This window comes from Carex rostrata, chromosome 1 (assembly GCF_964058835.1).
Source record: "Carex rostrata chromosome 1, lpCarRost1.2, whole genome shotgun sequence".
Lineage (NCBI taxonomy): Eukaryota > Viridiplantae > Streptophyta > Magnoliopsida > Poales > Cyperaceae > Carex > Carex rostrata.
Window position 1 is genome coordinate 4,928,064 of NC_135918.1, and position 24,299 is coordinate 4,952,362.

At 33.3% G+C, this 24,299-nt stretch overlaps 3 protein-coding genes and 1 long non-coding RNA gene across 19 annotated transcripts; 3 read left to right on the top strand and 1 right to left on the bottom strand.

Annotated features, from left to right (window-relative positions):
- Positions 1-1,653: 1,653 nt before the first annotated feature.
- On the top strand, positions 1,654-7,191 carry LOC144553532 (zinc finger CCCH domain-containing protein 65-like). Of its 6 annotated transcripts, none has more exons than XM_078301774.1 (10): positions 1,657-2,105; positions 2,329-2,361; positions 2,472-2,528; positions 2,649-2,699; positions 2,818-2,862; positions 3,201-3,257; positions 3,405-3,521; positions 4,149-4,487; positions 5,100-5,380; positions 7,048-7,191. In XM_078301774.1, the coding sequence occupies exons 1-9, from the start codon at positions 1,758-1,760 to the stop codon at positions 5,358-5,360; spliced, it is 1,308 nt and encodes a 435-aa protein (XP_078157900.1). In that variant the 5' UTR covers positions 1,657-1,757; the 3' UTR covers positions 5,361-5,380; positions 7,048-7,191. The 6 variants fall into 6 exon arrangements, with proteins under 6 accessions (XP_078157908.1, XP_078157900.1, XP_078157867.1 ...); XM_078301741.1 differs by lacking the exon at positions 7,048-7,191 and adding an exon at positions 6,649-7,024 and having other exon boundaries at positions 1,658-2,105; positions 5,100-5,345; XM_078301750.1 differs by lacking the exon at positions 7,048-7,191 and adding an exon at positions 6,649-7,024 and having other exon boundaries at positions 1,658-2,105; positions 2,821-2,862; positions 5,100-5,345.
- A 6,687-nt stretch (positions 7,192-13,878) lies between these two features.
- LOC144553567 (SAGA-associated factor 29 homolog A-like) lies at positions 13,879-17,291 on the top strand. Of its 11 annotated transcripts, XR_013511395.1 has the most exons (10): positions 13,884-14,276; positions 14,390-14,483; positions 14,935-15,011; positions 15,134-15,243; positions 15,546-15,640; positions 15,728-15,778; positions 16,260-16,413; positions 16,538-16,551; positions 16,871-17,173; positions 17,230-17,291. XR_013511395.1 is itself a non-coding variant. In XM_078301818.1 (9 exons), the coding sequence occupies exons 1-9, from the start codon at positions 14,156-14,158 to the stop codon at positions 16,971-16,973; spliced, it is 816 nt and encodes a 271-aa protein (XP_078157944.1). In that variant the 5' UTR covers positions 13,880-14,155; the 3' UTR covers positions 16,974-17,232. The 11 variants fall into 11 exon arrangements, 10 of the variants coding, with proteins under 10 accessions (XP_078157978.1, XP_078157944.1, XP_078157995.1 ...); XM_078301818.1 differs by having other exon boundaries at positions 13,880-14,276; positions 16,541-16,551; positions 16,871-17,232; XM_078301811.1 differs by having other exon boundaries at positions 13,883-14,276; positions 15,137-15,243; positions 16,871-17,232.
- LOC144553628 (uncharacterized) lies at positions 16,558-16,843 on the top strand. Its single transcript, XR_013511401.1, has 2 exons — positions 16,558-16,739; positions 16,770-16,843. It is a non-coding gene; the product is annotated as an uncharacterized LOC144553628 (long non-coding RNA).
- Positions 17,292-20,719: 3,428 nt separating the features above from the next.
- LOC144553708 (Haloacid dehalogenase-like hydrolase (HAD) superfamily protein) lies at positions 20,720-24,163 on the bottom strand. The gene is made up of 8 exons (XM_078301918.1): positions 23,765-24,163; positions 23,590-23,660; positions 22,722-22,880; positions 22,459-22,525; positions 22,253-22,348; positions 21,940-21,986; positions 21,497-21,577; positions 20,720-21,027 (listed from the first exon to the last, which is right to left on the bottom strand). Exons 1-8 carry the CDS (start codon positions 24,080-24,082, stop codon positions 20,904-20,906), a joined length of 963 nt encoding a protein of 320 aa, XP_078158044.1. The 5' UTR covers positions 24,083-24,163; the 3' UTR covers positions 20,720-20,903.
- Between the last annotated feature and the right edge of the window lie 136 nt (positions 24,164-24,299).

The following is a 24,299-nucleotide window of genomic DNA, read 5'->3' on the forward strand; positions in this document are numbered from 1 at the left end:
CAGTGATTTAATGAGAATAATTACAAAATTTAGTAGTTACAAAAAAACAAATAAAAGTTGAGTAACAAATTTATAAATAGTAATAAAGAGCAAAATTAACATAGAAGCAGAGAGAGAAGTACATGTGGTATCTTCTCTCTAAGGATTATTCTAAAAACAGATGTTGGCTCCTTGTAATAGTTTCATTTATCTAATGAAACTGGGCACTAGTGCCTTTTAATAAAAAAATAAAAAAATAAAGAGCAAAATTTAGATAATAAATCTGCCACTACAAAAGACAAAAGCTATTATTGTATGGTCCGTGCAACAGCAACTAATTGCACCGTTGCTCTATTCCTTCCCGACATAGAATCAATGGCTTTCGCTAACAGATACAAAAAAAAAATGCCTTTCTTGTACTGTGCTCATTGTTCTAAATAGTGTGTTACAGTATTTTTGAATCATAAACGCTAAGCTATAGCATCAAAATGTGCTATTTGAGCTACGGACGCTATAGCGATAATAGCGGTCTGCTATAACGCAAATAGCGCACGCTATGTAACATGAGTTTTTTTTTTTAATTTATATAGACTTTAAATAAAGGCTCAAATTGGATTTTAACCGTGATTTTTTTTTTTTTGCAATTGACGTACTAAGCTTTATATTAAACTATTAATTATTAAATGAGAGATCCATCAAACAAAATTAAATAAGGAAGCTACAGCGTGCTATGCAACATGAGTTGTTTTTTTTTTTTTTTTTCAATTTATATGGACTTTAAATAAAGACTCAGATTAAATATATTAAGATATTTCTTGAAGTAACAAAATAATACTTACTATTTGGTAGTTTGAATATTTTGAATAGATTAAGATAGTTAATTATACCATAATGTCTAGGTTATTTTGAAATTTAAATAGAAAAAATATAGGTTATGTCATGATGCTGAATATATTTTTAATAGAAAAAGATTGATAGTTTATGATATTAGTATGAGTGAGTCTATGGTACTATGCATATTACGATTTGGCACCGTGCTACGGCTCTATATTCGAGTTTTCAAATTCTAACGATCGATCTGAACCGTTCATCTTGTTCTCCATATTAATATGTGTTTGGAGACCAAATTTTATATTTTTTGAAATTTTTTTACCATTTTTTTAGATTTATTGAAAATCACTGTTTTTGAATGGTCCAGAATTTTCTGATCAAGTGATTTTCTAAATATCTAAAAAAATAGTAAAAAAATTTCAAAAAATGTAAAATTTGGTCTCCAAACACATATTAATATGGAGAACAAGATGAACGGTTCGGATCGACCGTTAGGATTTGAAAACTCGAATATAGAGCCGTAGCACGGTAACAACCCGTGATATGCATAGTACCATAGACACTATGGATATTTTGAGTCGCAATTTGAATTTTGAATCGGTTCAATATGAATATTATAATTTTTTAATGACTAATTAGATAATGTTGATATTTAATACAAATATATGATATATTTTTATTAAAATAAAAAAATACTATGTAACATAGTTTAGTGACGATAACGCTATTTAGAACCTTATCAGCGCTTTATTTAAAAAGAAAATTAAAAAAAAAGAGTTACGCTTTATTTTTCTTCACTGCAAACTATTTTAATTTTAATTCGGTACAATTTGGACCAAATTAACTCGCTGCTCGGCCTGCTCCACTCGAGTATCTGTATCACTATGCCTTGCTCTGCCCCTTCTCATTTCCATAGTTAGGGTTTGCTTCTTCCCCAAACTCTTGCAATGGTTGCACCCGAATCCGATACAGCATCTTCCTCCCAGACCGAAGGGGACGTCATATCTCCTCCTCACGACGATTCTCAAGATGCATTAAACGAGGGATTGTGCGATCTGAAGCTGTCGGAGGAGAAATCGAGTGATGGTTGGCTGGGAGCTGATGGTGAAGAGGAACTGGATCTGGAACCGGATTCTCTCAAGAAAGGGAAAGAGGGAAAGTCTGTGAAGCCGAGGTATCCCGTCAGGCTGGAACAACCAGATTGCCCTTTCTATTTGCGGTATGCGAGTTGCCGGTTTGGAATGAAGTGTAAATTCAATCACCCTCACCCTCCAAAGAAGAAGAAGAACAACAAGGTGATTAAAATGTAAAATCAGATTTAACGGATTAAGGATATAATTGCAGGTGATTGTGTTTGTTAGCGTTTTCATGTAAATAAATTGTAGATGATAGACAGATAAACCCCAAATTAACATATGATCTGCTGCAATGCTTCTTGTTTTGGCATGGTTTGAGTTAATTAAATTTAATGAAACTGACCACTCAACCTAACTTGTTTATGCTTTCTTTATTTGTTAGGCAAAGCCGGGTAAATCATCTGATGCTGATCAGGTAATTTTTCATGCTATCAAATTCATTTGATTGTCCCTGTAGTCTGTATTTTTACTGCAGTAACTTGCTTTTCCTTTATCATGTTGATTTGTCAAATTTGCTGTAAAAAGAGTGATGATAAAGGAAAGGAAGTGTCTTCAGAATATGTTGAGCAGAGAGAACCTCAGGTGAATACTTACCACTTTAGTTCTATCAGATTATTTTGATGTAGTTTGGTGGTCTAACCTGCAGTTTATCTGCTTTGATTTGGTATATAATGTATTGCTCAATTTTTGCTAATATTATAGGGTGTCAATGAAGAAAAGAACAAGATTATAATTGAGCAGAAGGAGCTTGAGGTGAATTTTTTTTCTTGTTTCAGAATCTGATTGGAACCAGAGCATGTCATGACTAAAATGTATTGTAGCTCAAACTGTTTTATAATTGCTTACTATCCTTATTCCAACAATTTTACAGGAGGCTGAAATGATTTCTTTACCAACAAAGAAGGCAGAATTCAATGTAGGTGCAGTATTTATAAACACTGTATATAGCATATGCAGCACTAATTATCCGTACCTTATTTGTCAATTTTAGTATATTGGTTATTTTTATTACTATATTCACTTTATTTTCATTTTGGTTTGGTGCATTAATGTGGGTCTTATGAAGTATGGTTCTTACACAGTCCCTGCAACAACTTACATCAGCCCCGTGTAATACCAGCAGATTGTAATGAGTCTTATTTCTTTGATTTAAAAATATACTAACTTTTTCTGTACATATGTTACTGTGCCTATATTTTCTAAGGTTTGTTTCTTTCTGGCTTGCTCATTTGTTATTTCCTTTTATGTTTTAAGGCTTTTAAAGGAAAAGATAAGGAGTCTACTTCAGGAGCCTTTGTACAAGAGTGCAAGGTCAGCGAAACACTCATTTTTATGTTGTGATTGTTTTGTTGCTGTTGATGTAATACCTTACTATGTATAAGTCTGCAGAGTGCCATTAATACTTGAATTTCAATTTTTCTTTCTGCATTGCACATGTAACAAGCACATTTTTTGCAGTATTTTTCTACACCTGGAGGATGCAAGTTCGGGAAGTCATGTAGATATCTCCATCCCGAAGGAAAACCAGATGTTCCTCCAGTAGAACTCAACTTTCTTGGTCTTCCAATTAGACCAGTACGTTAATCACTTTTGAAACAGCTTTGTGCAACTTGTGAAAATTCTTTACATTCTTTTATATGTCCAGGAAGTAACATAAAATATTTTCTGTAGATTTGCAGATAACATCCAACATTTCTGATCTCGCAGTTAATGCCTATAAATTTTTGGGGTTACTAGTATTTTACTAATTAGTTTAAACCATGTCAAGTTCGAGCAAAAAAGAGGCCCTATATTGTTTTTCATACTTATCATTTCTTGCAGCAAGGACCCAGCACTTCTGAAATTTGCAACTAACACTCCTCATCTTTTGGGTTACAAGCAAATGACATTCAATTTTTAAAACCAAGATCAAGTCAAGCAAAACTGACTAAATTGCCCTCAACATTTTTCTAACAACTTGAATGTATTTCACGATCATCTTTAAAAGCTAGCAGACATCACTTTGATAAATTGTGGATGAGAACTATAAGAAATGGAGTTAAAATTACAAAATTAATGGGATAGATATTTTCAGTCGTGGGTTTTATGCAAGGATCAAATAACATTAGTTAGTTTCAAAGATAAAAAATATAAAATGTATTAAGTGCAAAAGAACAAATATTGAATTTGACCTCGGTGTTCCTTGCAACTTTTTTTGTTCAGAGTGAAAAGGAGTGCCCATACTATATGCGGACTGGTAGTTGCAAGTACTCGACTTACTGCAAGTTTAATCACCCTGATCCAACAGTCGTGGCTTTACAGGGAGAAAATCGTGACAATAATAACAAAAAAAGTAATAATTATGGATCCTCCAAAGAAAAGGCTGCACCAACAACTCAAGCACATCCACCAGTACCAGTCCCCTCTGTGCCCTCTTGGCCTGAGCAGGGAACAGCATTGAAAGAGCCAATGCAGTATGCGGCTGCAGCACCTCCTTCATATGCCCCTGGAATTATGCCGCCTCATGGAATTTTTCCAAATCAAGACTGGAACGGCTATCAGGTAGTGGTGGCTTTTGTACCAGATTTTCAGGTGCATGTCCACCAGCATCTCAGTTCCAAGGAGTGCCTACGAACTATAATATATGCTGACTGGCACCAGGCATTAGGATTATGGTGCCTGTCAGATCTGTCCTCCTTTTATGTTTTGAGGAATTTTGTGCATTCCCCTTCAAAATTTCATGCATCTTTTTTATGTTTATGCAAAATAAACATTGTCATGTGTAGCCTATAGAACATAAGAAGTATTCCCCCTTCCCCCCAAAAGCAAACAATGAGAAAGAAAAAAAAAAAGATAAAAGGAAAAAGAAAAATAGACTTTGTACTTTTAACTACTTCATTTACTTTAAGACAAACAGACTCCTGCATTAATGCTTAACTCTACATCGCATTAGAAATAACAATGAGGGCCGACTTACAACCTGCTGAAGACTTACATTAGGGGATGTAGACGTGATATTTGTCCTAATTTTGCAGGGGTCAAATGGCATTTTGATAATTTTATTATTCTCTTTTGTGGGCCTATTGTTTGCACCTCTAAGGTTCAGTGTAATTCTGCATTTTACTTGTGTGCTCCCTCTTTGTATGAGTGGATGCTGATTTTGGTCATGTTTAGGTACCGGTGAACCCATACTTTGTTCCAGTTCAGAATTATCAACCTGCAAATGTGAGTCACGCTAGCATGCATCATCAACCTCCTTTTGATGAATATCCAGAGAGGCCTGGCCAGCCTGAGTGCCAGCATTTTGTTAGGAATGGGTTTTGCAAATACAAACACGCTTGCAAGTTTCACCATCCCAAGGGTCATGCCTCTTCAAATTCGCCTGGAGCTCTTACATCAGTTGGTTTGCCTCTTAATCCGGTAGTTATTTCTTGACCTAACTAATAATACAACATGTCATAGAAACATTTTCTGGTATGGTCCTTGAGTTTCAAAGTTCCCATTTCGGCCCCAGAGTGTTGATTTGTACGTCAGCCTTTTGCCATCATTTTCAAATCTGGAGAAGCTTAGATGTGTTCATTGGGTGATTTACCTTTAAATAAAAAGTGACTCATTCTGTACCAGCACAAATTAGAATTTTCCTACATTTCAAAAGTTTCAAGTGATCAAAATGATGCAAAGTGCCAAAATGGGAATTCTGCTACATCCAGTTCGAAATGAGAATTGGATAGTACTTCTACAACCATTCATGTCGTTTACTTAAAGAGTTGATTAGTCCTAAACTATGCAACTATATAATGCTGACCAGGCTAGCATTGGTATGGGGATCTTTGGTGTTGCGAATTGAATTGTAGTGGTGTCTACCAGTAATCAAGGATTCCTTGTATAGAACTGAATAGTGCCCTCTGTTATGTGTTATTTTTGGTATGGAGCGGGTCCAGAATTATGCCAAAGGCGGGCTTGTAAATGTGTTCTATAAGTAAAATTGACAACTTCCTATAAATATAAATTAAACAGAAAGAGAAGTTTTCAGAAGAAAATAACATCTGCATGTATGTTGCGAGTATAAATTAAATAAAAATTATGGTTAATTATTTGTATACTAAATTAAGTCTTGTCCTAAATAAAAGAAGAGGAAATTTTGATTTTCACCCCATTGGCTACTGCACTTGGTTCCAACAACCTTCTCATTCCTAAAATATTGCACTTGTTCAACTTTGAGCCATTGAACTTCTTATTTGTTCGTCTAGCCCCCTGAATTCATCACTCTTGTTACTAGTTGAATTGGCTGATCTGTTTATACAAATTAGTAAATAAGTAAACAAGCATTATTAATGTTGATTAGTTTTACAAGTTATGTGAGGTTCAATAATGATTTTGACAGATTTTTATTTGACAACTTTACAATTAATTGGAAGATCTAACTCAACAACAACAACCAAGCCTTTAGTCCCAAACAAGTTGGGGTAGGCTAAAGATCTAACTCAACCAAATAAAAAATTTCTCATGGGGCTGCTAACTGAACCAATAAATTTGTCCGGTTTAACCAAGTGCCATAATTTGGGATGCTTCTGATACCAAAGAAAAATTGAGAGACTACATTTAACCGAGTGTAGTAGATGGGGGCCAAAAAAAAAATCAGATTTCCCTATGAAAGAACTTCTCGTGTATTGTTTTATTTGTTTATTTACTTATCTAAGTTTCGGCAAACTTTGCTATCCAGGATCAGCCTGTCTGTGTATACTACAGTCACTGGGGTGTCTGCAAATTTGGCCCTGCATGCAGGTATCATCATCCTTTGAATCACGGGCCGTCAGCTGCTATGACTGGACCACAATCTAGTTAATTTTCAACAGCTAAAAAAAATTGGAAATTCAAGTGTCCAAATAAAAGTAGGTTTTTCTCAGTTTTTTTTTATTATTTATTGGTGTCAAATATGTATGGAGCCGGCGAGGAACAGAACAGTCGTGCTTTATTTCATGATAAGCTAGTTCTTAATCGAAGAGTTTAGCTTGGATGTTTGTTGTATCTAATCTCTGTTGTAGGGTAAAGGCGGTGATGCGTACTAATTAAACCAATACGAATAACTTGCTTAACTCATATTTAATATCATAGGCCATAGCAAACGGATTCAATGCACACTTGTAATAGAGGAATTGGTACATTTGTTAAGTCACAACTAAAGGTTATATTGAACATCCTGCCTGGAGCAAGCTACTTTATTGGCAAGAAACATTGAAATATAACAACTTCAGTAACTGGATAAGGTCTTCCGAAATTACAACACAGTATTGTGATGAAGCAAATGTTTGTTGCAACACTACAGAGTATGAATCCAGGCACCACGAGATCTTCCATAATACTACACTACAGTAATAATGATACACTTTTCACTAGAGTAGAAGTGTAGAACTAGGGTGTTCTTGAGCTCACCAAAGTGTTTGGTGAGTTTAACTCCAAAACCCATCAAATCTATTTCAAATGACGAATTCAAACCGTTGGAACCCGCCTATCTTACGTGTGATGCGTCTACATGTGAAATTTTTAAACATTCGAATTAGTTTAGTATAAAGTCAATTGGTCAAAATTAGAAGGTTAATAAATTAATTTTAGTGCATTTATTTTTTGAACGTTTTTTGACCACTTGACTTTATACTAAATTAATTCGAATGTTTAAAAATTTCACATGTAGACGCATCACACTAAATTAATTTTAACAGTTTGAATTCGTCATGTAAAATTAATTTGATGAGTTTTAGAGTTAACACTTTGGTGAGCTTAAGAGCACCCTAGTTCTACTCCTTTTCACTACCAATCTTTTAAAAAAAAATAACGATACAATTTTTAAAGGTGACGATAATTGTCCGGTGTCAGATACTGAATCCGTATCCTCCTAGGTACCTAACTCGAGCAAATTACAAAACAGACGGTTCAAATTAATTTCAGCTGGGCCAAAGTCAATTCTGTACCTATAAAAACGATAGTGATTCGTTTTGAAATTCGTGCCGAGTTAAAGAACTAATCTGAGCCTAATTTGCTCGAGTCAGGCACCTGAGGTGACCCGAATTCGTGTCCGCCTATGGGTGTGCGTCAAGTGGGCCGTATGTTTATATTAAGCGTGAATAAATTTGTACGTAATTCACGCTTACAATTTTTTTTTTGTGTTATCAAATGCCCGTAGGTTTACACACAGCAGGGTACATATCTGACCGATTTTTTTATTAATAGAAAATAAATAAATAAAATATTATGAAAGGTGATCGATTTTTTTATTAATAGATAAAACGAAACCACCGGACGGGACATTTTACCCCATTCCCACTAATCCAACTCTGTCGCCTACTAATTAAATTAACTAAACAGAAAAATTAGAGACGGTAAGCTCGTTCCCGTCCGACAGCCACAAAAGAAATACTCGGAACGGTGTAGACTTTTTCGTCCCACAAGCAAAAAAAGAAAAAAAAAATTCACGGACGGATTTGTCCGTCCCGTCCCATATGCTAAACAAGCTAACTAATAATAGCTTGCATATGCTACTTCCTGCCATGCCCGGCTTTGGTGCTGGACAGCTAGGGCGACCGCTCCAGGCCCTAATGTCCAGGGGCCCCTAAAGAAATATTTGTATAAATATAAATTAATTAATTTGCATATATTAAAGATAAATAAAATATTAGATCCCAAATTTTGTATATATAAAAGGCTCAATTTTTTCTATAAATAGATATGATCTAATGGCATATTAATAAAAAATCAGACTGAATAATTGCTTCCATACACCATATGCTTATAAGTTGTTTTTTCTTTTTAAAAGTCCAAATAGTCGATCTAAACCGTTTAACATGATATTCAAATTAAAAGGTAAAAAGGTGCTTGAAGACCAATTTTACATTTTTTTTTGAGTTTTTTTACTATTTTTTAAGATAGATAGAAAATCTATTGATTCAGAAGATTCTGAACCATAAAATAATAACTTTCTACCTATCTTAAAAAATGGTAAAAAAGCTTCCAAAAAAATATAGAATTTGGTCTCCAAGCATGCACGTTTTAATATGGATATCATATTGAACTGTTCTAATCGACTGTTTGGAATTTGAAAATGCAAAAATGACTTAATAATCATATGGTGTTGAAGTATTTATGAAAGTGTCAGCCTCATAAAAAACTTGTATATGTAAAAGGCTCAAAATTTTCTCCTGCCTTAGACCTCCAAATCTTCAGAACTAACCCTGCTTCTTGCAAGTAAACAATAGACAGAACTCACAACTAAACAAGCTATGCACACACATGTAAAGGTTCATGGTACTGGCCTACTGGGTCCCACATATCAGTGACCTACTGTTTGTCATTGGCCGTATATTATCTAATATCTAGGCTTTCAATTAATTGTGAGTGCATCTGATTTCCTGGGCAACATGTCATCAGAAATAGGTACTGGTGGACTGAAAGTAATCAGAGCTAACGACGGGGGTAAAAAGAAAATTTCTGGGTCAAAAGTCAAAACACTGAAAGTAAAGAGGAGGGAGGGTTAGGCCAACTTGAATGCCCGCTCCCAACTAACATTGTTTGCCAACTTGAATGCCCGCTCCCTGATCTTTATCCTCAGTATGAATTCATGCCTAGCCAGTACCCTTCTTTCTTCTATTTTGTCTAGAAATAAAATAGCTTTTTTGCAAAAGGTTAGTTGGGCATCCATTTTATTAAATTCTTCCTTATGCCACAGAGAAAGAGCCTTATTCAGGATTAAAGTTTTTTTTGTAAAGTCCTGCAATCTTTGTTGTGGGGGTGTGACCTGATTCGTCCATAGCACTTGCACCATGCTCTTTGGCATTTCATAGTCAAACCAAAAGGTCTCTAGTCGCATTCTTTTAGGTTGAGTTGCTGCATTCTTGCATGATAATAGTATAGGCGCATGATCCGACACCACCATCTCCAATGCTTCTAGTGTGATAACTGTGTACTGTAATTGCCATTCTGGAGACAGGTGGGGTAAAAAGAAAATTTCTGGGTCAAAAGTCAAAACACTGAAAGTAAAGAGGAGGGAGGGTTAGGAGGGGTTAATGTGGGGTTCCACAAGAGTATTTTGTCAAGAAATTTAAAGGGAGTGTATTTGGATTGAACTTTTTGAGAAGTGGGATATTTCATAAAATTTTCCCACAAGTAGAGGTCACAGCGAGTTGGCCAATTATCTAGCAATTAAAGGCAGGAATGAAGGATGGAAATACACGGGTTATACTTATACATACCCTCTCTGGAGTGACAAGAAATATAATTACTTCTAAAATCTATCTCTTTATAGAAATAGCAAATGTAATAGAAATGTGAGAAGAGATGTAATGCCTACGGGCTTAACCTGCAAAAAAAAAAAGAATGTGTTATGTGACGTGGCACACGTTTATTAGTAAACAAGCAAAATCATTCATAAAAAAAACGAAAGAGAAAAAGGCTTCGGAACTTCTGTGATTTCAGCAAAGTCTGAGACCCTAAGTCGTGCTGCCTTTTTTTGTTTTAGCTCGTTTGACTAACATATTCGGTTATTTTAGGAATAATTTTCCGTTACAATTGAGTGCTACGCAGACTGTGAACATCTGCCGTGAAATTTGAATATAAATGACTAAAATTAATTCAGAAGTTAGTTTTAAAAAACATTACACTTATACAATTAATTTTAATTGTTTTTAACATTCGTAAATTGAAAAAAAATCTCATACAAAATGAACAAGCGAACACAAAATAATTTTATTCACCACGTAACGTTTTAAAAACAATTTCATTATAAAAAACCTTACATTCTATAAAATTATCATACAGTTCTGATTTTTCAAATAGGGGGGATTTCATGTATGTTCCTCAAAAGTTATGTATTCCCCCTCTAAAATTCATAATATCATATTTATCCCTCTAAATTTAATAAACTCACAAATTTACCCAATTTATTGTCTTATCTATTATAACACATTTTAAATTTATAGTACCGATTTTACATTTTATAAAAAATATAAAAAAAAAAAATGTGGCATGTTTAAGAGAAACGTTTTGTCTTCTAATTGGCCGGTTATGAGGAAAAACGATTCATTTTCTTACTTGTAACATGCACACGAGCGTATGCCTAAACGCCACTATGTGTTACAAGTAAAGAAATGAATCATTTGCCCTAAAAAAATAGACTACATATTTTTATGTTTTATTAAAAGATAAAATGAAAACTTTGTAAATTTAAAATAAGTTTAAATATAAAAGGTAATAAATTGAATAAATTTGTTAGTTTTTTTAAAATTTAGAGGGATAAATATGATATTATGAGTTTTACATGGAAACACATAATTTCAAAGTTTTTGAAGGATATACATGAAATCCCCCCTTCCAAATAAAATTGTCACATGTAATTTGAAAATTATCCTAGCGACCGCGAATTAAGTTATTCAAGTCGGGAAACTAGTTCGTGGATTTGGTAACTCGTTTACATTTTTTCTTTCATCAAAATTGAGTACCTTTTCAATAGAATATAACTGAAAGTTTAAGTACCTCTTTATCTTATTAGGCACTAGGCACTGGCATATATAGCTATTGTTCCCAAGTCCTAAACTTTGTCACCAACACTATAAACTTATTCCTAATTTTGTATAAACATAAAATATAACGAATATAAACTGCTTTTTGCTAAATGTTACTGCATTTTGAGAAGCAGCATTTAGTTTAGTGACAAAAATAATAACCTCAGTGTGAGAGGTCACGAGTTCAAAACTCAAATGGAGAAATTTCTTGTAGATATTAAATAGTTGAGTAACTTGACTTCCAACGTTTACTATAAAATGTTACCGTGCCTTACAAATTTTGTAAATAATTCTAATTATTGTCCATTTTAAAAATTACATTTATTTTTATTATTTTGAAGTGACAAATGTTACCAGCTTATTGAATTCTCTCTTTTGGAAATTTATTTTTCATATGATTTTTATTGAAGAAGTTAACAGTTGAATAATAGGGAAAAAAATGTTGATATTGAAACATAAGCAAAATCATATTTTGTTTTCTTAATTCTCTTACTTTTACGATAAAAAATCGAAGTATATGATATATTTCAGCTATGGCATTAAAAAATGGTACTGTTTTATGCCAATACAAAACTGTGCTAAAATAAGATTTTGTGATTGTTTGACTTATGAATTATATAATATAATTTTCTGTAGTTTTACTTTTTGTTTGTGGGCTATAAATTACTTTTTGTTAGAACTTTGAGATTCTTTTACTTGTGAATTCTAGTGGAATGTTGGCAACAATGGCGAGTGATGCTCAAATATGAAAAAAATATTACATGCACCAGGTCATTTTAGAAGCAACTTCATGCCTATCTTTTAAAAGTTTCAAAATTATGTATTCCCCTTTTAGAACTCATGATATTATATTTACTGTTCTAAATTTTTAAAACTTACAAATTTATTCAATTTATTGTCTTTTCAATTAAAACTTATTCTAAATTTATAAACTTCTCAATTTATCTTTTTTTTTTAAATGAAAAATATATAGTCTGTGTAAGATATATGTGTTGTTTTCTAATATTTTCAGTTTGTGATGACAAATGGTTTATTTTAATGCACACATAAACGTATGTTTGTATACTATCATGTATGCACTACAAGTACATAAATAAACCATTTACTCTTTATAAATCAACCAATTGAAATGTTTCACAATTCTCTTATACAAGCTATGTATTTTTAATTATATAATAAATGGTGAAATGAGAACATTATAAATTTAAAATTAGTTTTAATAGAAAAAGATAGCGAATCAAGTATATCTGTGAGCATTTTAAATTTGGAAGGGTATATATAATATTATTAATTTTAGAACAAAAATTAGCGTAATTTGAAATTTTTTGAAGGGTACATGTGAAATTCCCCCTTTAGTTTCCACATATAATTATTAAAAACTAGTTATTTTGTGCTCGGTTCACTGACCTCGTTGTATAATAGAAATGAAGCTGGGATGAAATGAAGCTTAAATTCAAAATTGATTTTAAAAGTATTGTTATAAACTTTTTATTTTTATTTTTATTTTTAAGTTCTATATAATACAGACTTAATTGAAGATTATTTAATAATGACTTAATAATCTGTAAAATAATAATTTTTTTTAACATTTATTAGATTTGTAATTATAAAATATACAATCACTATATAATTAAATTAAGTATACTTCATACGTAATATCTCTAAAATCTCACGTTGGAGCATATGTATTGAAAATTTCTTTTAAGTTTCTAAAATTAAGCTGATGTTTATTATTCTACCTTTTGAGATGCAGTGTAATTTCTAACTTAGATTTATTTTAAAGAAATCACTTTCTAACTGTTTTAAGTGGCTCTGTTTCCTCGTTCCTGCCACTCTTAACTGATTTTAATAATAATTACTGATGTAACCGCTATAAATAATTAAAAGTTAATTGTACGAGCATAGATGTTTAAAATAAAAATGAACTTAATTTTTTATGATAATAATTTAATGATCTGTAAATAACAAAATTTATAACATTTATATTTTAGACTTGTAATTATAAAATATACAATCATTATATAATTAATTTAATTTTTATTTCTAAATACACATTAGCAAATTTTATTCTATTTTTGTGAGATGTAACGCAATTTTTAATTAGAAAGAAAAAATAAATCGCTTTCTAACGATTTAACGTAACTTTTTTCTCGTTTCCTTTATTATAACTATTTTTAGTAATAATTACTGACGTGACCGTTAAAATTAATTAAAAGTTAATTACACAAAAGTAAAATTTTAAAAGTTAAAAATTCTATTTTTTTATTTGATCGTTGACAGCTGTATTTTTTTTTCTTTTGGGAATTTTACTAAATGCTCTTACGGTCTAGACCTTCCCGTTTATCGCGGTTCCAACCAAGTGGCATCCAATCCGGAATCTTAGTTGAACTCCGTCAGAATCTGGTTTGGATCAAAACAAAAGAGGTAACCACAGAAAAAAAAAAATCTAAAAAGACTAAAAGAGAAAAAGCAAGCAACATTGGAAAAAAACAGCAGAAAACAGACGACATAGGTTCGTTCCAAAGAGAGATCTCCTCGGCGAAGCTTATAATGGATAAGAAATCGATTGCTTGAGCACAACTACACAAGTAACGGACTTCGAATTCTAAGACCCCATCTACCCGATTGCTAACCCCCAATCAGAAATCGAATCGAATCGAAAACAATTGAATTGAGGGGATGACGACGAGTGGAGAAATCGGCGTAATACTGGAAAAGGCGAAGGAACTCGATCAAGTGAGAAAGGAACTAGACGATACTTGCCTGGAAATCAACAAGCTGCACAAAAAAATCTCGTCTTGTTAGTCTCTTTTTCCAGCACTTTAATTGTCACTTCCTTAACTTTTTTTTTTTTTTTAATTTTGTCGTTTTGTTTATTACTTGCTTTTTTGATTAAATATCTTCTTGATGCAGCTCCTGAAATGGTTGAAAAGTCGCTTGATGCTGTGTTAACTAAGCTTCGATCATTGTATGGACATGCTAAAGACCTTTCTGAAAGTGAAGCCAGGTACTGCAGATTACTGATTTGTTTTTTAATTTTTTAATATAACTGATTTTTTCCTTTTCGCTTTACTATTGATATGTAAAACATGGCATGACCTGTCTACTAATTTTATCTTATTATTTTTAGCTAAAAAGTTTCCCATATAGTAGATCTTTGATCAACATCTAAAAGAATTCTCAAAGTTGTTAAAAAAAAAGTATGTTTTGTGAAAAAAATTATTAACTATATTAAGTATCACTAGGCTTTGACCCTTTGGTGATTTCTACATTCCATGCCTATACAAAACACCAAAACCTATGTAACGAATCAATTAACTCCGATGCATGTTTAATACAAATTTGAAATGGTGGCTTGAATTTGAAGAAACTTATTTCTCTTTTCCTGTCAAATCAGTTTTATCTAAAAGACTATCTGTGCAAACTTTTTATGGTAACGTGCCTCTATTATCTTGCAGTGTCACAAATGTTTTGGTTAATATGCTGGATGGACTGACACCGTCAGGACTGTCTGTCGTGACAAGAAAAAAGAGTGGTAAGTGCATGAGGTCCCAAAAAAAGGAAAAATAAATAATAATTACTGAGACATATTATTATTGTCGATGCTAGGGCCAAACTTCTGAAAATTAGACTAATAGCGCTTGTATTTAATTACAGAAGTTAATGAGCCGAAGAAGAAGAGGAAGATGGATACGGATACATCACGATTCACAGCACCTTCAATAAGAAGCCAACTTGATCAAGCTGCCAGCCTAAAAGGAGAGCAGGTTATTTTACTTCTTTATATTCTGATACAGTGATACTATCACCTTGTGGGGACCAGCTTGTTCATATCTATAGAACTAGACCATTGGCTATTCGTTGATAAGTTCAATTCTTTTTGGCAAGGATTATGGTTTTGTCAATTAAGTATCACGCACCAACTTCAATGCATTGTTTTACATAAAACAAAAAGTTTCTTGTGCAAGAAATTTTCTAGCGTGCCTTTGCATGAGGAAAAGTATTTCCCCTCAAACTTACCAAGTAACTAACTTCTTTGTGAATGAGCAACGCTCCTCACAAAATTAAGCAATTTCAGGTAGCCGCAAGAGTCACACCTGACAATGCTGAAAAGGATGAGTGGTTTATCGTCAAAGTTACACACTTTGATAGGGACACGAAAGAGTAAGTAAACTGAATAAGAATTTTTTGTTTCCATTTACATGCTGTTGAAGGCTTGAAATCGTCTTACCCTTGTTTTGTGTTGTGTAGATTTGAAGTGCTTGATGAAGAACCAGGAGACGATGAAGAAACAATGCAGAAGTATGTTTTGAAAGCATGTTGCAAATTATTTAGAAAAAGCGAATTAAAATAAGGATAACATAAGAACCAGCCTTTAGTCTAGTGGCAAAGGGCAACACCCTCTGTGTGGGAGGTCGTGGTTTCGAAATCCGGATGAGGGGTCCGTTGTGGACATTAAATGGAAGTCGGAAGACTTAGACATCTTTCTATCTCAAAAAAAAAGGAGAACATTAAAAGTAGATTGAATCTCTGTTGCTACTTTAATAACTTAGCCTGCATAAATTGTGCCTCTTGTCAACCTATTTTAAGAAGCCTTTGTGGCATACTTTACTGGATGCTATCTGACCATAAATGAACCAATGGGTCCAACACATTTGGGCTCTTTCTTGTATTTGCCCAACAACCTTTTCGTTTATTATTTTTGCGAATTTGAAGGTGGTAATTATTTAGCGTTCGTGTAATTTATTGCCAGCTTAAAGTGCTTTTAATGCCTCATTTGCAGGAAATATAGTTTGCCGATGACTCAGATAATACCTTTTCCTAAAAAAAGTGATCCCTCAAGTGCTCCAGAATTTTCCCAGGGACAACAAGTTCTAGCAGTTTATCCTGGTACAACTGCTTTGTACAAGGCTACTGTTGTCAATTCTCATCGCAAGGTAATCTTTTTATATATGTTAATTAATTAAATTATTTTTTTCATCACTTGATGTCTCTGTACTTATACTGACCGACTTTTTTATGCTCTCTGATGTTCTCCCGTTCATTAAACATGAAATTCAGAAGAAATCTGATGAGTAAGTCTCCATTTTCACAATTAAAGCACATTTGTAGTTGCGCAAAACATACATTGGTCAGTGGAAACACATATTGACCTTGCACAAGAAAGAACAAACTTGACTCATCTGTAGTCCGAAGACATGAAGTCCGTATTAAGATTTTAGCCTGAGAGGGCGTCCCATTTAAAATTGACTTCATCTAGCTGGTACCAAAAATGTCTTTCTCCATACTATAGACTCCAATCTTCAAATGCAGCAAACCCTTAAAATTGATTTTTTGTCCTTTAAAAAAGCTTAATTTGGTATTTTTTTTTTTTTTTTTAATTCTTATCACCAGCTATGTTCTTGAATTCGATGATGATGAAGAGGATGGATCATTACCTCAGAGAAGTGTTCCTTTCTTTAAAGTAGTCCCACTTCCTGTGGGTCACCGCCAGTGACAAAGGGATACATGTATCCCTTCAATATAATTCCAGTAATTTAGTATGTTAGAGGGAGGTACCGTTGTGACAAATACGTTGCTCAGGCGTAACGTGTGGTAGGTTGTCCTCGGAAATTTAGTGTGCGGCTGTTTCTAAGTAGACTGATTGTATATGTTTATAGGGCTTAACAGAACATGTGTAGTTTTTTTTGTGTGTGTGTGTGTGTGACTACTTGCTAATTTGTACTTCAAGATTATTTTTCTAATTATTTCAGATATTTTAAGGTGTGAAATTGGTGGAGAAGGTAAGAAGAACATGCAATTTTCTTCTGTTTTATTCTGAAATTTAGCTTCTCTCTTCGATAAATTGAGGGATGATCAGTTAGTGACGGCTGAGACTGAAGAGTATCACTTCTTTTCTTTTTTTTTATTTGGCTGAGAGAATATCACTGAATTTAGGGATCTAAAAAAGTCAAAGCGTAATTAGATGCGGCACGTGTCATGACTCGCGTGTCCTGTGTTGTAAATATTCGCTTGGCGTGATTTTTTTTTTTATTAATTTGCCATGACAAATTGCGCGAAAGTCTGATCATAGCGTGGCATGTGGTTACGTGAATCATATGTAATTAGATCTTGATCAAATGATGAAATTTGAATAAACTAACTTAAATTAAATTATGAAAAAAAAGTTATCAACATAATCAGCTACGGCGTGTCTTAGTCACAACGTAAATAATGTGCAGTGATTATCCTTTCAAGTTTGATCAGCATGATGCGTTAACTGAATTTGCAAAAGACAGCTGTGCTCTGGCCTCCACAACTCTCTCATTAAAGGAAATGAGAAAAAAATCATGGAAGGAAAGAAAAAGGACGAAAAAGAAAGAGGAAAAAAGCAACAAGTTCACTTCGTATGTATCTCAAATTGAAAGTTACACGTAAAGGCCACCTTATTTTTCTCTCTTCCCTCCACTCTTCTCCGAAATTTATAACTCAACAAATAATCGTCGGTCAGACCTTCATTTCCCTTTCCCTCTGCCCTCATTAATTTTCATCGTATAATTCCTTCCTTAGCTAAGTCTAATTGTAGTATCTGTCCAATGCGGTGCACATAGCATATTATAAAAAAAAAAATTTAATAATCACGCTTAACATAATTATTTAAATTTAGAAGTACCACATTCTTATTAGATGAATGATTATGAGTACATCTTTTAATTTTTGGTGGGATTATAGAGCACACTTTGGGAGGGAGGGATGGGGGGGGGGGGGGGGGGGGGGGGGGGGGGTGGAGTGTTAATGACATCTTTTTAACTGTTTATCCGATCCGTATCGTATTCGATATATAAGGCAAGTATGGATTTTTTTTTTTTTTTCATTAGCTCATTGGGTTTTTGTATGAGTAAATATATTTTTTAATTAGCTAAATAGATAAGAGTGCATATAAAGAACTAGTTCGTATATAAAGTAATTATAAAATAAAATAATATATAGATGCCTTTTCAATTATAGATAATATAAAAATATTAAACACACAATAAAAGAAGCATAATAATGTTTGATTGGCCCAACGTTATTTCATTTCTATGTAATTGCATCTCCAATTTTTTCATTAACTCTTTATAGCATTGAAAGAGACTTAAAATGACAACTCGAGAACAAGCAAACCGATGAATAAACTAGATTCGTTTTAACTTCTAAATTTCCGATATCGCATATTTTTCATTTTCAAATCGTTTAAAACATATTAGTTTTATTTGTATGTCTAATTTTTTTAGTTAAAGAAATGAAAAATAGATATTGGTATTTTGAATTTTCTTTGATAAAAAACAATGAAGTTAAAATTGATTACATATTTGTATTTTGATTTTTATATTAGTAATGTATTTGAATATGTGTGAAATGAATGAGTTTTGATAGTCAATTTGTAAAAAATATAAAATTAATTATTATTTTAGTATTATTCGTTAATTGTCCGCTACTGTTTCATTATCCAATAATCTTAGAATAGAGTAAGATAAAATCAATTAAAAATAGAATATAAATACAACTAATTTTTAATAGATAGAATATGAACATACTTCTATCCATCCGAAACGTATCATACCCATTGACACTCCTAAACACGGAAATATACCCTCCCAGGTACGGTAAAAGATTCTCCTCACTTTATGGTTTGAGATTAACTTCCAGTAGCTTTGAGATTCGGGCTAGCATAGGAGGCAGTACTATTGTGCTTTGAGATTCATGCCAATTTTTTTGACCTGACAGCTACTATCCGGTTTTCAAAAAAAAGAGATTCATGCCAAATTAAAAAGAACGGTCCAGATCTACTAATCGTAAAAAATTCTCTATTACAGTACCGGGAGGATGTGAATTCCTTAAACACACCCCTAAAAACTGGGAAATTAAAAGGACAACCAAAGACAAAACCAAAGTGATCCTTGGAAAAAATCAAAGGCCATTAGGATTGTTTGTGGTGATGCTTCATCAACTATTAACATTAGCAATGGAATGCATCTATTTGATTTTTCTGTGAAACGGAGATCCTAAATTCTCACGGCAATTAGAGACATTGCTCGATTAACTTTTAAGTGACGTTACGAAATTAACGTTTAGCTTGGGTTGCAAATTTTCTACGCTCCCTCTGAATTATGTTTACAAAACGAATGATATCTAATCTAAGTATACAAAACGAATTATATTTCTGGCTTATCACTATCCTTGAGTTGAAAAGAAGTCAACAAGTTCGAACATAACGGGATCCTTCTGTGGCTAAATACTGACAATACTATTTTGATTTTATTTACGCATGTGTTATATCTATATTTTTTTTATTTTGATTATACTATCTGTATAAATTCAAAATAACACTGTTAATATCTTGACACTTTCTATAGACCTTGTTTAATGGAAAAATTTACAAATTATTCAATTCTAAAATTTTCAAACAAAATATCTTCGTGGAACTCTCATTTCCCTCCACTCTTATATCATATTTAATTTCATCAGTTTTGACGCCTTTTCATCTTCTATATTTGTCTCTTCCTCTCTCCCCTCTTATTTGCCGCGATGATAATAAACAAAAATCTTAAAAATATGATAACATGTTCGACCCTCTTATCCGATATATATATCTCTTACCTTATTCAATATGTGTTGTCTAACAGAAAAAATTGTTATTTGTTTGTCAAAATAAAAGATATCGTCTTAATTACATTTTTTTTTAAAAATATGTGCTTATTAAAGTCTAATAAACAAGTAATGATTACTTCTAACGCTGAACACAATGGACAGCTCACTCTATAGTATATAAAAGAGAGAGAGAGACGTTAAAACTGATGAGAAGAAATATGAGGGAGGAAGATAAGAACTCCATAAGAATATTTTGTTAATATATAATTACACAGAAATAACATTTTATTTGGAACTTTCCGAAGACGGTAATTTGTAAAGATTCCCATTGTTTAGCCATATGAAATATTCACTTTCCTTCGATTTCACTTGACTCTAATCAAACAGTCATGACAAAAAAACATTCATAAAATGAGTCTTGAAGGGATGCGGTCCGCCCTTTTTAGATCTTTGTTTGATTTTATGTAAATGCTCGGTACGGATAAACATGAAACCTCGTTATACCTATAAAAACTTCGGCGCCATAAAATGAGCTCTTGAGCGTTATTATGCTAATAAACAGGCAACGTCTAAAATTTGACATCTAAAGACTTGTAGCACACAAAAATAAAGAAAAGGGCCTATATCTCAATCAGACTCGCATCTTTATCTTTTTTTATTTATCTTTTGTGAAAAAAAGGCACAAGCAAAGTGCATCTTATGATAGTTAGTTTTCCAATTCATACTCTTTTGCAACTGTTCATATTATCATCATATACACGTATGTATTAAACTATCTTGTACAGTGCACAGTTTGATTTTATCTGTAGACTTTGTTTCAGCTGACATATTGTTTCTGTAGGAGATCAGTGCAAAATCCCAAATCAAATCGGATCTCAGGAGGATCACCAATGCAATCAAATACAGCGTCAGCGTTTACAAAGTCTTCTTCAGCAGTGTACCTGCAGAAACATGTGATGTGATAAATATTTTTGCAGTGAAACAGAACTATTATTGGAATTGCATGGAATGAACCAAACCAGTAAAATATCTTCAAATTGCAAATTTGATACTTTGCAAGCTGGTGTTTACTGGTACCACCATGAAAGGTACCTAACCTAGTAATACAAATCAGCCCCACTGGGTTCGAACCTTAAATTATTTCTTCCTTTGTGTTGAAAATACTGCCTTTTGAAAATCCTAAATTAAACAACAATCGAGCCAAAACATATTTACTTTTTTAGATTCTGTTTGAAGTTCGCATGACAATCATACATGCTTGACTTCATCAATTCTAATCATTAGTCTTTATCACTATATTATTAAGTTGAAAACATAAAAAATATGTTTGTTGCTAGATACAAGAGTATTAAATGTTGGGGGATAATTTGCAAAACAACCAACTAAAGTAACTGCAAAGAGAATTCTTACCCGCTTTTTGTTACAATGCACTTCATACCAGCAGCTTTAGCAGCAGCTAGTCCTATGGCACTGTCCTCTACTACCACACAGCTAGAAACAAGAAAAGAAGAAGGATACAAATAAATACATACACTATAATTACCTACAAACATAAACAGAATACATACACTATAAAACAGTCCCACGACATCTTATGTACATCAAGTGCTAATTTCACAAGTATTATGTCTGCATAAAAGATCAACTGTGGATAAATATTGATACCGTTTTATGTATAATTCATACCTTTTCATGCTAGTAGTATGATAGTTTGCATACAAGACGATAACACAAAATTTCAATCAATTTGTTTGGTAACCAAGTTCATTTTCATATAATGTGAGATGCATGACGCAGTATTTGTAACTGTTGATGTTGTTGTAAAAAGTAGCTGTTGATATTTCAAGCATTACCTAGAAGGATCAACTCCAAGAGTACTAGCCGCTAGTAAGTATATAGCCTGCCAAAAAATAATCAAAAAGAAATATAAAATAGCATGACAGTGGTGTCAGGAAGAAAGATTACTCCAGCTGCTACCACACAAGATATGTCGAAAAGAAGAAGAGAACATTCAATGAAAAAAAAGTAGGGCATTAAGAGAATTCTGAAAACATTAATTGTGTTCATGTTCAATATTGACATCTTTTTTATTACAAAATTGGTAGCACCAGCCGAGTTCACTAGTAGGTTTTCATATAATCTAAAGAAGGAACATCAAATCTTTACCGGGTCAGGTTTTTTACGAGGAACGACATCCCCAGCAAAGATGGTTATTTTCTCTGCTCGTTCGGGACCTAACAAATTGGAGACTATAGCCGAAACCTGGAAATAAGAAGATACTGCAAATATTAGTATTAGCTATGAAGCACATCTACAACACCAGTTATCAGTTTCAAAATATTGTTGAAAACAATAGTCTGAGTAGTTCATACCGCCTTCTCATTGGAAGTACTGCATACTGCAACTTTCACATCCTTTGACAAAGCTTCATCTATAATTCTGAAATTCAAAGAAACTTGCATTGAACAATTTTCTGGGTAAAATCTTGGACCATTGTCAGACCTCACAAAATGACTATGTATCTTCAACATTTGGAAGCCTGGATTTATGAAAAATCTTTCAACAAAATAAGCTAAACACTGTGCATTGGTATTAAGTGAATTATATATAAATAAATAGACTTAAAAAGTATGACCGTTGAACACCAGGTCGAAGAGGGAGCAATCTCTTTTCAATAAGTGCCATGAACAATTCGGTCTTCCTTTTGTGGAGAGAAGCAATGAATTTTTTTCTTTCTTCATCGGTCTTTGGTGCTTTAGCTGGCCATGCTGTCTTGTTGAAATATGCCGTCATCCTAGTTCGATAGAAGAGCCAAGATTATTTAAAGAGTTATTTGACTGACATCTGACAAAGTTTGACCCAACCCCAAAAAAAAACGATCTGATCTGTCTCAGCTGAAAACCCCTAGCCCAGAAAATTTGAGAAGTCAAATGACCCAATCCCGATGCAACAAAAAAACTGAACTCATCCAAACCTGAATGATCTGGCTTAAATTCAAAATAAACGAAATCCAACTGATCTAAGAGCCAAAACTGACCTGACAAAAATTGAATCTAACCCGCAGGCATCAATAATGCCTTATTCAAACCAGGTACCCAGTTAAATGCAACTCTTAAACAAGTCTGAGATAACAATCATAAGTCAGAAGTTAAACCAAAAAACTGGACAAAATACACAAAAATGGCCTACAACTTGAATTGAAGCAGGAGACTTGTCATTCAGAAAGTTCCAGATAACCCACAATGCAAGTTGGTCCAACCCAAACGACCTTTAGATGTGAATTTGACCGAAACCTGAAAAAAACCCAGACCTGATTTAATCCGAATTAAAACTCAAACCATTCTTTTAATTCGTCCCCTAAATAATATCTGCTTTATTTGTAAAAAACCTTTTGTTTTATATTTAAATTGTTAGCAGCACCTTGCTGACTAACCTTAAAAAAAATTTATATCTGCTTTAAGTTCTGGAAATTCTGCATAGAAATCAAGCAAGGATAGACTAACCTCTCTTTGCCACCACCAATCTTTAGCAGCTCACCATAAAGTTCAACATCCCAAGTGACACCCAATTCCATCTGTAAACGAAAAGAAAAATAAAGTCAAGACATGATATGCATACTATAAATCACTAGTTCAGTATAATTAAATCATAATAAGAGTAATAATAAAAAAATAAAACCTCAGCAAAGGTGTCATTGAAGGAAATTCGGTGCCCATCCTTTTCGGTGTCAACAAGCACGCCATCACAGTCAAAGAGAAGAGCAGCAGGAAGGGGCGCAGACGAAGCACGAATTACACTACTGAACTTGCGTCGAGTTGCTTTACTTCGATTTGTGATAGAGAGGAAAGGGAGCGAAGGAAGAAATTTAGAAATGCTATTTCTCGTTTTACTGCTCGCTTCCAGTTGAGATTGGGATCGGAAAGGGGTTAGCGAAGCTCTGGCTGAGGGAACCGGAGAGGAGATTAGAGCTTTTGGAAGAAGTCCAGGCGACGCCATATTTTCCCAGTGGGAAATTTTTGTGACGCCATTTTGTCTGATAACTGACGCGCCATCCTATCCGCGAGCCAAGCCACCAGCCAACCACACAAGCGAGTCCGGGTTTGAAGAGGTTTAAAAGTCGGATTCATATTCGGATTCAAATTCGTGTCGGATTTGCACATTTTTCCTCTCCACGCTGAACTTTTCAGGTTTGGATCAATTGATTCCTACAAGA

Bases quoted from the DNA above. Each gene is read 5' to 3' on its own strand.
- LOC144553708 (XM_078301918.1), bottom strand. From the start codon at position 24,082: ATGGCGTCGCCTGGACTTCTTCCAAAAGCTCTAATCTCCTCTCCGGTT. The intron at 22,881-23,589 runs GTTAGTCTATCC...CTATCGAACTAG, and splicing joins ATTGGTGGTGGCAAAGAGAG to GATGACGGCATATTTCAACA. The intron at 22,349-22,458 runs GTATGAACTACT...TCTTATTTCCAG, and splicing joins GTACTTCCAATGAGAAGGCG to GTTTCGGCTATAGTCTCCAA.
- LOC144553532 (XM_078301741.1), top strand. From the start codon at position 1,758: ATGGTTGCACCCGAATCCGATACAGCATCTTCCTCCCAGACCGAAGGG. The intron at 2,863-3,200 runs GTAGGTGCAGTA...TTATGTTTTAAG, and splicing joins CAAAGAAGGCAGAATTCAAT to GCTTTTAAAGGAAAAGATAA. The intron at 5,346-6,648 runs GTAGTTATTTCT...TTTGCTATCCAG, and splicing joins TTGGTTTGCCTCTTAATCCG to GATCAGCCTGTCTGTGTATA.
- LOC144553567 (XM_078301793.1), top strand. From the start codon at position 14,156: ATGACGACGAGTGGAGAAATCGGCGTAATACTGGAAAAGGCGAAGGAA. The intron at 14,484-14,934 runs GTACTGCAGATT...ATTATCTTGCAG, and splicing joins CTTTCTGAAAGTGAAGCCAG to TGTCACAAATGTTTTGGTTA. The intron at 15,779-16,259 runs GTATGTTTTGAA...CCTCATTTGCAG, and splicing joins GATGAAGAAACAATGCAGAA to GAAATATAGTTTGCCGATGA.